Source organism: Chiloscyllium punctatum, chromosome 37, assembly GCF_047496795.1.
Source record: "Chiloscyllium punctatum isolate Juve2018m chromosome 37, sChiPun1.3, whole genome shotgun sequence".
Taxonomy (NCBI): Eukaryota; Metazoa; Chordata; class Chondrichthyes; order Orectolobiformes; family Hemiscylliidae; genus Chiloscyllium; species Chiloscyllium punctatum.
The window spans coordinates 43,990,427-44,004,118 of record NC_092775.1 but is presented as its reverse complement, the minus strand read 5'-3'; the positions used below and the strand labels follow the sequence as shown (position 1 = coordinate 44,004,118).

General features: G+C 38.6%; 1 protein-coding gene across 2 annotated transcripts in view; it reads left to right on the top strand.

Annotated features, from left to right (window-relative positions):
• LOC140463056 (zinc finger and BTB domain-containing protein 46-like) overlaps positions 1-11,015 on the top strand; it is a 98,223-nt gene extending 87,208 nt beyond the window's left edge. For both annotated transcript variants that reach the window (XM_072556697.1, XM_072556696.1), the window contains 2 exons: positions 2,259-2,434; positions 8,611-11,015. In XM_072556697.1, the coding sequence (XP_072412798.1) occupies positions 2,259-2,434; positions 8,611-9,393 (959 nt within the window). In that variant the 3' untranslated portion in view covers positions 9,394-11,015. The remainder of the gene's footprint in view (positions 1-2,258; positions 2,435-8,610) is intronic.
• The last annotated feature ends 2,677 nt before the right edge of the window (positions 11,016-13,692 follow it).

Here is a 13,692-nt window from a genome sequence, read left to right as displayed (position 1 = left end):
ATCTGTTCCGCACAATGTTTGATTTTAAATGTTGACACTGAACTGCCATTTTAGCAATATATTGCATAACGATTTAAGAAATCTTTTCACACAGTTCAGTAGCACTGACTGACTATGCAAAGTTTGTTTAAGTTATTAACCTGTCCAGATAGGTTGATTTAAAAGTGTATTCAAGCAGGTGGTACTCTAATCCAGCAATAAGCACATTGCCACTGTACCACAGGATCCATTTTACTAAACTTTTGAGGGTTGGTTTGTCCAAATAATATAAATTGCTTCAACCTTCTTTTCAGTTTTGGCTGATATCCATCAATGCCACTGTGGACTTCCCTACTGACTATGCTTTCCGACCTTCATTTTGAGTTGAATGCTCTGGCTTGCCACCCCAAGTGTTTGGGAAGAATAGCCCATATATGCTGTGATTTTGTTTTGTCACTTGTTTCTGATGAAAGTACTTCTGTTAATGTTATTAATGGGAAAGAAAAGTTACATTTTATGTCAGAGTTTGTCCTCATTTCCTCCTTGCCCTATCATTCTGTCTCTCTCACTCTCCCCAAAAGCAAAAGATTTTTAAAATTTTGAGTTGAAGCAATTGTAGCTTCCCGTGTTTGTGGATTATTTCTGTGCTTTTAGCCTTCATGTGACGCAGGTGCTCAATGTGAAATTTAGTTGGATTGTTGATTGTGTTCTGTTTCTGTTAGGGCAGTTATTCGTATCAAAACAGCCACTAGAAATTGTACTGACTAATTTTTTTTTGTGTATTTGTTGAGGAACTGCGTATCACTGCCAGTTCCAAAGTCCTCTGATTTTATTGTTCAAATAAGGAACTTTCTTTTTTTTAGGAATTGGAGTTTTCAATGTAAATTCTCTACCTGTAGTAAAGCAGTAGTTTGTTAAAAGCTGAAGTAGAAGGGTTTCTGTGAAAATAAATGAACATCCACCATAATCAAATGATGGAACAGGCTCTTGGGGCCGAATTGCCTTCACCTATTCCTATTTATTATGGTCTTATTGAGCATGTGAGGCAATCCGAGAGAAGATGGCGGAACTTAAGCTAGCAGAGTAGAGAATGACATTGACCTTTCTTCTGTAGATTGCCTTGAATAGTCATTCTGGTATAACACAGTTGACAAATTGTGGGCACTGTTTGGATTACACAACATTACTGCTGAAGGGGTACAGCGACCTTCTACAGCGCAATTTTCTATAGCACTTTTCCAAAGCGCAATTTTCTATTGAACGAGGTTGCAGAGGAATGCAATTGTCACATTATAGTCGAATAAGCTGTATAGTAAAATCTGCCATGTTCTCATAAATAGATCAAATTCCTTCTAATTTCAACGCATCTAGAGTGCTGTGTCCTGTGATTGTCACCTTATTTAAACGAAGATGTAAATGAAGTTGGAACTGTTCAGAAAAGGCTTGCTAAACTGACAATTGAAATAGATGAGTTGTCTTACTAGAAAAGGTTAGACGATGTCGGCATGGATGAGTTGCACTCAAGGGTTTGTTTCCATGCTGTATAATTCTATGTTATGAGTGTAATTGAAAGTATAATTTTGCTTTAGAGTCATAGAGAGATATAGCATGGAAACAGACCCTCCGGTCCAACTCTTCCAAGCGGACCAGATATCCTAAATTAATCTAGTCCTGTTTGCCAGCATTTAGCTCTTATCCTTCGAATCCCTTTCTATCATATGCCTTTTAAATATTGTAAAAATACTAGCTTCTACCACTTCCTCTGGCAACTCATTTCATACACGCACCACTTTCTGTGCGAAAAAGCTGCCCCTTAGTTCCCTTTAAATCTTACCTCTCCTCTTAAATCTATGTCTTCTAGTTTTGGACTCCCCAAGCCCAGGGAAAATACCTTGTCCGTTTATCCTATCCATGCTACTCATGATTTTATAAACCTCTGTCAGGTCTCCCCTTAGCCTCTGATGCTCCAGGGAAAATAGCCCCAGCCTATTCAGCCTCTCCCTGTAGCTCAAACCCTTTGATCAACATCCTCGTACATTTTTTCTCAACACTTTCGAGTTTCACAACATTTTCCCTGTAGGAGGGAGACCAGAATTTCATACAATAACTGTTGGTTTCGTTTGATGGTGCCTACTTAGTAGAATCTATGAATTATCCATACTTAAAAGAAAGAAGCAAAGTAATATTCTAATAAAACCCAAAAGTTTTGTGTAATATTCTAAGAATATTTGTTGAAAATGAATCCAAATTAAATGAATTTTTTTCTTCACATTTTACAGTTAACGAATTTACCGTGATACGAAAGAAGTTCAAATGTCCGTACTGCAGCTTCTCTGCTATGCATCAGTGTATCCTGAAAAGGCATATGCGCTCTCACACAGGTGAAAGGCCGTACCCTTGTGAAATTTGTGGTAAGAAGTTTACACGGCGGGAACATATGAAAAGACACACGTTGGTAAGCATTGTTCTTATTTATGGGTACAGGTCATTCTGCTATAACGCGTATTTCGTCAGCACAAATAGGCTATAGTGCGATTGATGAATTATGCTTACGTCCGAAACATCGATTCTTCCACTCCTCTGATGCTGCCTGGCTTGCTGTGCTTTTCCATCACGACACTCTCGACTCGGATCTCCAGCATTCGCCATCCTCACTTTCTCCTTTGAATTGTGCAAACTGTTTGGGTAATGTGAACTTTCTACTGAATGGGTATTGCGATCTTCTGTTAGTGATCCTCTATAGTGCAATTTTCTATACCCCGAGATTGCAGACGAACACAAGTGTCGCATTGTAGCAGAGTGACCTGTACTGAAATTGTGCAGTGCAGATTGTATAATTATGTTTTTTAAAACTAGTTTCAACATTATTTGGATGTGTTAGAAGAACATAAATGTGGCCACAGGCTGGTTTGAAATATTTTGGTATTTTTGATTTAATGAAATGACAAAACTAGTAATTATTAAAGGAAATAGATGCAATGCCTAAATGTTCAGCATTACTTGCATTGATCAAGACTAGACTATCAAACATTAAATCCACTTCATTGAAATTTTTATCTTTGGCATTTTTCTTAAAATGTGCAGATTAATTTTTGAATCTGGCAAAGATGTTTATGGTTAAATTTACACACACTCAGATGTTGCACTCTTTCGCTTCATTTAAGCATTGTTTCGGACCTTGGAAGTGTTTGAGATATAATTTAAGAATAGTGAGTTCAAGTTACTTGTTAAACCTGCCATTTAGACTAGATAACTCAGTCATAGATTAGATTAGATTACTTAGTGTGGAAACAGGCCCTTCGGCCCAACAAGTCCACACCGACCCGCCGAAGCGCAACCCACCCAGAACCATTCCTCTACATTTACCCTTACACCTAACGCTACTGGCAATTTAGCATGGCCAATTTACCTAACCTGCACATTTTTGGACTGTGGGAGGAAACCGGAGCACCCAGAGGAAACCCACGCAGACACTGGGAGAATGTGCAAACTCCACACAGTCAGCCTGAGGTGGGAATTGAACCCGGCTCTCTGGCGCTGTGAGGCAGCAGTGCTAACCACTGTGCCTCTGTGCCGCCCGATGTACTGCATGGAAACAGATCCTTCGGTTCAACTTGTCTATGCCAACCAGATATCCTAAATTAATCTAGTTTCACTTGCCAGCACCTGGCCCATATCCCTCCAAACCCTTCCTATTCATATACCTATCCTGATGCCTTTTAAATGTTGCAATTGTACCAACCTCCACCACTTCCTCTGGCAGCTCATTCCATACACGCACCATCCTCTGCATGGAAAAGTTGCCAGTTAAGGTCCCTTTTAAATCTTTTCCCTCTCACCTTAAATCTATGCCCTCTAGCTTTGGACTCCCCAACCGTGGGGAAAAGACATAGCATATTTATTCTATGCATGCCCCTTGTGATCTTTATAAAATTCGTAAGGTCACCCCAAAGCCCCTGACACTCCAGGGAAAATGGCCCCAGCCTATTCAGCCTCTCCCTATAGCTTAAGCCCTCCAACTCTATATATTATAGAAGGTAAAATCAATAGCCTTAGTCAGTGATGTAACAGTCTACGATTCATGATAAAATGTGTGAATTATGTTGGGCCTCAAATTAATATTCAAGCTGACACCTGTGTGGGGGAAATTTAACTAAATGTTACTGTTTTGTCGTTTACTTTTGGATCAATACTTATGTTTCATTCTGTCATGGGCTATGAATGAAGTCAGCATTCATTGCCTATCCCTAATTGTCATTGAGGTAGTAGCTTTCTGAAGCACTGTAGTCCTTGTGTGTAGAAAAGCTCAGTGCTGTTAGCAAGGGAATTTGATAATTTTGATCAAATAACTATGAAAGAAAATCAATATAATTCCTGTTGGGGTCATGTGTCCTTTGAGAAGAACTTTGAGGTGGTGATGTTTTGTCTCCTTTGTCCTTTTAGTTGGTAAAGGTTGAGAGTTTGGAGGGGGCTATCAGAGTTTGGTGAATTGTGAGAACACACTGCTGCTCCTGTGTCAGAGGGAATCCTTAGGTTAGCGATCATTGTGTTGATCATGTACCCAGTCAGTTTTTCTCCTAGATTGTAACAAACATCTTGAGTATCATTGGGATTTCATATGTCTAAGCAAATATAGTGTGTTCCATCACACTCCTAACTTGTGCCTAATAGATGTTAGGTAGACAATGAAGAATCAGGACATGAGTACACACCTCAGACTTCCCAACCTCTGACCTGTTCTTGTAGCAAGTCCAGTTGGTCCTGTTGTGTTTCTGGTCAACAGTTTCACTCTAGGATATCGGTGGGAAATCCGTATAGTAATGTCATGTATGACATGTCATAAAGGTGGGAGGAAGTTTAGGATAGATTAGGAATTGAATGTGTTATCTTAGTGGATAATATGTATCTACAGTTTCGGCATATGGTTTCATGCAATGAACAACTTACATCAAACAAAAACCAACCTTATAAATATTTTCTTTTCTTTGGTGTCCATTGTTACAAAAGTTAGTAATTCTTGCATGCTGTTATTTTAAAATGTGACCAAAACCTGTTGAACAGCTTACATCAATTAGAGTGAATAAAATGAGCCTAATGTGAAAGGCAATTCAAGGAATGGATCATCTAACAAATTGAGGATTATAAAATCAAAATGCTTTTCACGTAACTCTCTTTCCCATCTTGTAAAATCACCTGAAAATAAAGTTACCATAGTCGTAGAGGACCATTTGAGCTGCTCTCTCATTACACTGTGATAACTGGTGGGTTACTATGCCTCAGATGAGGGGAGAGGAAGATGGGATCTTCATGGTAACCTCAGCCAATGCAAAAATTGGATTGTAATGTTAGCGTCATTCTGCATTACCATCCAGCTAACTGACTCCTGCCTGAGAGTAGAACAAATTGGTTACTCTGTACCAAAAGCCTGTCTTAAATAATGCCATAGATTTGATAAAGTAAATTACATTTCTCATGTTGTGATTAATGCTATTGAGTAGAATTTGATTGAATGTCATGGAGAAATTGAGTTATATTTTTCATAACATTCTCCCTCAATCTTGATTATTTGTTATTTTCACATTCTCTTTTTTTTTGCTTCCTACCACATTTTTATTTCTGTTGTACTTTAAATTTAATATGTAAAGCAGGTATTTCATTGAAAGCTTAAGTACTGCAGTTATTCTTTCTTTTTGTGATGGACAATTTAAGTATTAAACAATCATGTACAATACCTGTTCATTTATAATGAGAGAATTTCACCTTATAATTGCAAAGTTTGTCACATGGGTCCTAAAAATTAGTGCAAGTGCTGGCAATGTTTATTATCCATTTATTGTGTGGATGCTGTTAAGGTTGGTGGCATTGTGGACAGTGCTGAAGGATGCTGCAGATTACAGGGAGTTATAGATAAGCTGCAGAGCTGGGCTCAGAGGTGGCAAATGGAGTTCAATGCAGAAAAGTGAAGTGATTCACTTTGTAAGGAGCAACAGAAATGCAGAGTACTGGGCTAATGGTAAGAGTCTTGGTAGTGTCGATGAGGAGAGAGATTTTGGTATCCATGTACGTAGATCCCTGGAAGTGGCCACCCAGGTTGATAAGGTGGTGTATGGTGTGTTAGTTTTTATTGGTAGAGGGATTGAGTTTCGGAGTTATGAGGTCATGTACACACTTGGAATATTGTGTACAGTTCTGGTCACCGCATTATAGGAGGGATGTGGAAGCATTGATAAGGGTGCAGAGGAGATTTACCAGGATGTTGCCTGGTATGGAGGGAAGGTATTATTATGAAGAAAGGCTGAGCGACTTGAGGGACTTGAGGCTGCTTTCATTAGAGAGAAGGTTGAGAGGTGCCTTAATCGAGACAAACAAGATGATCAGAGGATTAGATAGGGTGGACAGTGAGAGCCTTTTTCCTCAGATGGTGGTGGCTAGCACGAGTGGCCATAGCTTTAAATTGAGGGCTGATGGATATAGGTCAGATGTCAGAGGTAGTTCCCTTACTCAGATAGTAGTAAGGGCATGGAATGCACTGCCTGCAACAGTAGTAGATTCGCCACCCTTAAGGGCATTTAAATGGTCATTGGATAAACGTATGGATGATGATGGAATAGTGTAGGTTAGATCGGCTTCAGATTGGTTCCACAGGTTGCTGGAACATTGAGGGCCGAAAGACCTGTACTGCGCTGTAATGTTCTATGTTCTATTTCTCACTAATTGAAATTTCTGTTACTGAAAATGTAGGTTTAAACAAAAACATTTGCAAATGATGTTTTGCAAATCATCATGATTGGATGTATCCAATATAAAACATGAGGAAACGCCTGGTGCTGATGACATTAAAGGCTATGGGTCCTGACAACATATCAAGTACACTGCTGAAGAATTGTTCTCTTGAACTCTCCCAACCTCTTCTAGTTGAGCTTTTCACAGCTTTCATATTATAACCTCCCCAACAATGTGGAAATCTGCTCTGCTATGTGATCCCTTCAGATTTAAGTAGGATAAATTTAAATGATTTTTAAATTGTGACCTCAACAATTCAGGAACAGCTGCCTTCTCACTTGAACAATGTAGGTAGGTCAGTTTAGAGGTAAAATATCGCACTTGAGCCATTGTGAAGCACTACAAGAGATGTAAGGGAAAAGATCAGCTAGCTCATTCCGGCATGTTGTAACTAAGCATCCGTGCACCTCGCTCCTCAGTCATGTGATCTCCTGACTGAGGAGAAGAGATTTTAAAGGAAATAAATCTATGCTAACCCAGGGAAATTAAAGTTTTCCTTCCTTCCTCTCTCCCTCCCTCCCTCCCTCCCTCAGGAAGGTAATCGAAAACGAACTCTATTCTGACATAATAGTGACTACGGGACACTATTCAATAGCCTGCCTACCTTTGTATGCATTGAGATGGGCATTCTCTAGGAGCATGTCCAGTTCCCTTTTTAGAACATTGCTTGTCAATTTGTCCTCAAAAGACAAATTGGCCATGTTCCATATAGCTCTGACTCTGTAAATAAAGTTTCATTGCACATAACTTAATCTCTTGTTTTAAATAACATGTACATATCCCTCATTCTTATTAATTCAAATATTCTATCAACTATAAATAGCCGAGTCCTTTAATCATTTTAAGTGTGTCAGGTCTCCCAAGGTCTTTGTCATTCTCAAGTAAAAAAGACCACTTCAATAAACCACTCCCAAAAGTGAAGGGTTTTCAAACTAATATTAATCCAGTGGCCCTCTAAAGCATGTTGAGAGCCTCTGTTTCCTATCGTGTGAGGAGACCAGAACTGAACATGGGTGTGACCCAACCAGTGTTTAGCACATGTGTTAGCAACTGTGTTGTTCTTTATGGTGGATCATCATAATAATACACATGACGCAGAGATGTTCTTGACCTTAACTGCTGAGTATTTCCATCAATTTCTTTTTGTTTTTATCGTTGGAGGCACGTGCATTCTTCACTACTACTTTTTAAAGAAACTTGAAAGTAAATTCTTATTTGTTATTTTTTTCTTTTTTTGCTTTCCCATCATTATTCTGGCAATACTGGGGTGAAAGAATTTCACTGTAACCCCCATCAGCTACTGCTTGTAAGTTGTGAAACCTACTTTGTAGGGTCAGTAGGTGCCTTTTATGATTTATCCACTTATGTGGGCTGCATTCAGTGATAGACCAACTGTATTTCTCAGCTTGGATTTACCACTATTAAATGCTGTCACCTTAATCAATGGTTTAAGAAAATATATCAAGTGAGAATCAGAAATTGTATCCAGGTGGCAGAGAGGAACATTAACCAGCCTTCATACTATTATCTAGTGACCCTGCTAAAGTGTGCCTGTGGATGTGGAGGGCAAGGAGGTCAGGTAACCTGATGGCACTTGTCCTGAGTGACATGTTCAAATGGTGACCAAGTCTGTGGGAGTTAGAAGGTGCCTGGAAAACCACACTGCAGCAAACTTGTAGCAAAAAAAAGACAATGGAAATATTTATCTAATATTTTCTATCAGATCACACCTGAGCTGGTTTTTTGTGTGACCTCCTGAACAACTTTAAAGTTCTTTTCACTAATGGCTTTTTAAGTAGAATTATTTTTTAAAGGAAGAACTAAACATTATTTGTTTCATTTATTCAGGTCCACAGCAAAGACAAAAAGTATGTCTGCAAAGTCTGCAACCGAGTCTTTATGTCAGCAGCCAGCGTTGGCATTAAGCATGGCTCTAGACGCCACGGAATATGTGTGGATTGTGCAGGTGGAAGTCTGATGTCTCAGCTAGACCAGGATGGTGCAGATGAGTCTCCAGATGGAATGTTTTCTGCAGAAAATCCATACCCTGATGAGCATGGAGAAATGCAGTACGCTGATGAGCATGTGGAAGGCCAGTACCCTGATGAGCATGGCGAAGGCCAGTACCCTGATGAGCATGGCGAAGGACAGTATCCCGACGATCATGGGGAAGGCCAGTACCCTGATGAGCACGGGGAAGGCCAATACCCTGATGAGCACGGGGAAGGCCAGTACCCTGATGAGCACGGGGAAGGCCAGTACCCTGATGAGCACGGGGAAGGCCAGTACCCTGATGAGCATGGGGAAGGCCAGTACCCTGACGATCATGGTGAAGGTCAGTATCCCGACGATCGTGGAGAAGGCCAGTACCCCGATGAGAATGGGGAAAGTCAGTACCCTGACGAACATGGGGAAAACCAGTACCCTGATGATCATGAGGACAGAGAAAGGGAGGTTGATGAAATGGCAGATGGTGAAGAGATGAAGTGGAAGGATGACGATGTTATTCCCCAGGCTGATATAGTTATTGAAGATGATAAGGAGGTGATCGATTCCCAGCAAGACCAAGAGAATCAAGGAATTCCTGTAACAGATGACAAAGATTTTGGATGGATTTCACAGGAAATGTAACCTTCTGGGTTACTTACACATTCTGGAGTGCACCATAGTTCTCTAGAGTGCACCATAGTTCTTTAGAGTGCTAGCTGTTTCACTAATGTAAATGTTAAATTGTAGTCGGGCAGTTTTACAAGAACATTATATTTACAAAGAATACTATTCAGAAAGATATTTACACCAGTGATTTTTCAGGTTCATTGTCCACTTGTGAAATTTAGGATTAGATGTTAAAATCTGGGGCATTTTACCAGTGGTTCTATACACCTTTCTTTCTTAAATTTCATAATATTTTTGAAGAATGTTGGGAAATTTAGAAATTTTCAATCATTTTGTGAGCTGTTGTTGTCCTTTAAAATGTTATCCGGATCTGGATCTGGATTGCCCAATATGTATACAGGATCCAAAGCATACTGCTAACTGTTGCAAGATAATGAAGCAGCCATTGAGTAACGCAAGTTTTATCTGTTTGCTTCACAATTATCAATCCATAATAGTACAAGTTATCATTCCCTCCAGCAGCCCAAAATACAAATTGCTGTGAAAATCCTATCATTATATGTGTTTGTAGATTAGACATCACTGACAAATTATGCATTAAAACAAGAAAGGTGTACATTCCCAAACAAGAGATTCTTCACTTTGCAAACCGATGAGACATTCCTTCATTCTGTAACGTCTCTGTGCAAACAAATTTTACCATAGATTTAGTTTTGAGTTAGTGCATTTTAAGAAGTGTTTCATAATGGGCTTGGCTGTGGCGGGTGTGAGTCATGTGCTGCGTTGTGTTCTTTTAACATTTCAATGTCTATATTTTTGACCTCGTGGAGATTAATTTTTGGCTGTGTCATGACATAAAGCTTTCACAAAGTTCAAAGCTGTGCCAGATCTCTCTGCTCTTCAGACAAGGAAGTAAGGAGTTAACTTATTTGTTGCATTGATAAAAGGGTAGCACATGCTTTTTTTTAGTTATAATATACACTAAATACTGAATATATACCAAATTATATGTTTTAATAGAATTTACTTTGGATATTTTACTGATGATTTTTGTTTATCATTTAGAAAATGCAAAAAAACTGGAATTGTTCAATATATTTCAGAAAATCAAATCTTATCATGTTTTGGCTTGTTAGTGGTAACATGTGCAAATCCTTACTAAATTAAGCCATAACTGTGGTTACTTTTTAGAAATCTATATTGTATTTCCGATTTCTGCCTTTTACATTAGGAGTTTTGCCTGATGAAAGTTTTTAAGAGTGCTGTGTGAGTATGCTCTCATATATTTATTTTTTTTCAACATGCTTTCAGCTGGATTTGTTAAAAGTGCTTAAAGCTGTTGAAATCTCCAGTGCTTGGAATATTATTCTATATGATACTGACTTTGTAATTATAAAACCTGTGTTTGTATTCAAGATGTGTTTAATATTCAGAGTTAGTTATGAGTAGTGGGAGAAGATGACTGTGCATTGTACTGATCTCTGTAAATGTAGTAATTACATTTTTTAAGTGATTATGCTTTCTGTATCTTAGGCATGCCGAAGGTCTGCCTAAAGTTCATGTGCTGGGAATAGCTTGGATATACTCACACCCGAATCAATCTTAAATAAACCGGGAAGTGCTGCCAAAGCAAACCAGTTCTCTGTTCGTTTTGAAGCTTTTCTGTTATATATGCTGTACATTCCCTAAGATATAAAGAGATAACATGAGATTGCTGTATGTATGCCTTTATATGAGTGGACATATCCACTGCTTTTGATACTAGCATGTGCAACATAACAATTGCTGAAAAACTGCAAGCTATGGAATTTGCACAGGGTAAAATGAAGAATTATCTTGGATCATTATAGTTCTTTTGTTGCACTGACTTCTTTCTTTCAGTTACTTTATACTCCTGTGTGTAAACTAAATTGTTGATATACACATTGATGCAAAAAATGTGTTTAGTTATTTATATTATGCAAAACAGTGACTTTGAATCCAGTGTTTTAATTATGCATTTGAAAAACTTCAGTCATTTTCAACATGGGATAATATATTCGACACTCTTGATTAATGTAATGGGAATCATAACTTTGCCTAGCTCAGGAATCTACACTTGTGAAGAATCATGTCAGTCATTTTTTAAAGTTTAATTATCTGTGATAGTTCAAGGACTTCTGGATAATGTAGAATCAAGTATTAGCAATACCGGAAAGAAGCTGTTTTCTCATAGCAAAATGCTGCATTGTTCCTGTTTGAATCACAACAATATCTTTTAACAGATGTTCATACTGTGAAGGAAGTTTTGGAACTAATCATATTTTGATTAGATTACAGAAATGAGGCGGAGCAAGATGTGAAAGCAGTTACAGTCTTTGATTCTATCTTAACGCTGAAGTAATTAATAGCACCTACAAACTCAGCAAGCATATTCCCATGTAAGCACAACTGTCTGATCAAAAGAAAAAAAATTAGGTAAAACAGATGCTTTCAAGCAAATTCAATGAATTAATCTAAACAGAATCCATTCAATGATCCAAACAGCTGAATGTCACTACAGAATAACAAGATGCAGAGGTATCTCAGCAAATCACCAACCCACTAGATTTTTGATGACTGGCCCTTCTAGAAACAGATCAAAAGACAGCATTGCATTTCCAATTTAAATAAATCAGTATTTAGAAGGCAGCATCTGTGGCCAAGATCACTAGGTGCAGTGTGTGCACATGTGCAAACCCCCAGAAATCCCCAGGGTTTCCATGTCTGTCATTCACTGATCATCACTACTGATGCATGTTTTTTAAAGTGAGCACCAAGATGAACTCGTGTCCTTTGTATTGTTTCTTCCAGAATACCATTTCAAAACCTGAGAAATACATATGCAAATCATTAGTTCATATTACTCAAACATCCACCTCAAAAAGCTAAAAAAATTTAAACTCATGTTTACAATTTTTTCAGAATGCTGTTTTACTAAGTTATTGCACAGTAAATTTGGCTAAAACAACAGGTTCCCCACATCCAAATATATTCAGTATTTTATAGTTTATAACAGCTTGCCACATGGTATTAATATGTCCTCTGTTTTCAAATTTAATTGCAGAAAAACACAATTAGTTTTTATAAAAAGCCATGCATGCACATAGTAACTTGAAAACTTTCTTCCTGCTTCTTGCAGCTGCCTGACAGATGGGTCAGCGCATGTACTAATGGAACAGACCGTTCGCTCCAACTCGTCCATGCCAACTAGATATCCTAAATAAATCTAGTCCTATTTGCCAGCATTTAGCCCATATCCCTCAACTTTTTTTTATTCATACATCCATCTAGATGCCTTTTAAATGTTGTAATTGTACCAGCCTTCACCACTTCCTCTGATAGTTCATTCTATACATGCACCACCCGCTGTGTGAAAAGGTTTATTTCTCGCATTGCATTTGTTCTTTTACAAATTACTTTAAATCTGTGCCACCTTGCTGTTGATCATTTTGAGTGGGATTAGTTTCTTCTTAACTGCTGTAGACAGATGACTCATTATTTTGTAATTTTTATCAGATCTCTTCTTAGTCTTCTCTTCAGTCAGTTTTTTCCAAATTAGCTTCAGAGGTGAGATTTCCCATCCTGGAATCATTCTTATACATCTCTTCTACACAGTGTACAGTGCGTTCATGTCCTTCAAGTGTAGCACCCAGACGTATACAGTACTCTGCCTGAGATCAACATAGTGACTTATACAAACTTAGTACAGCCTCCTTGCTCTCCTGTTCAATGTGCAAAGGGTCTGTATTATTTACGACTCTCTCCATCTTTGCTCATTTACACACAAGTTTCCCTGCTCCTGGACATCTTTTCAAATAGTGCCCTTTGTTTTCCACTCTCTCTCATTTTTCTTTCACTGATTTGTGGAATGTGGGTGTCCCAGTTGGGCCAGTATTTATTGCCCCTCCCTAGATGCCTTTGAACTGAGTGGCTTGTTCTGCTATTGCAGAGGGCAGTTAAAAGTTAACCATATTCCTCTGGGTCTGAAGTTGTACGTAGGCCCATACGAAAATGGTTGATTTTTGCTGACTCAAAAGTGTCTCTTAATCATAGTGCACTCTTTTCCTATGGCTTGAGTTAAACTGACTGGTCTATAATTGTTGGACTTATTCTTACAAGCTTCATTGAACAAAGGTGTAAATTGGAAGAACAACATCTCATCTTCGCCTGGGCAGCCTGCAGCCTGGTGGACTCAACATTGAGTTCTCCAATTTCAAATAACCTTCCCACCCATTCCCTGATCCCCTTTCCAGCCCCATCTCATTTCCATCCCTCCAATTGACCCTTCCTTTC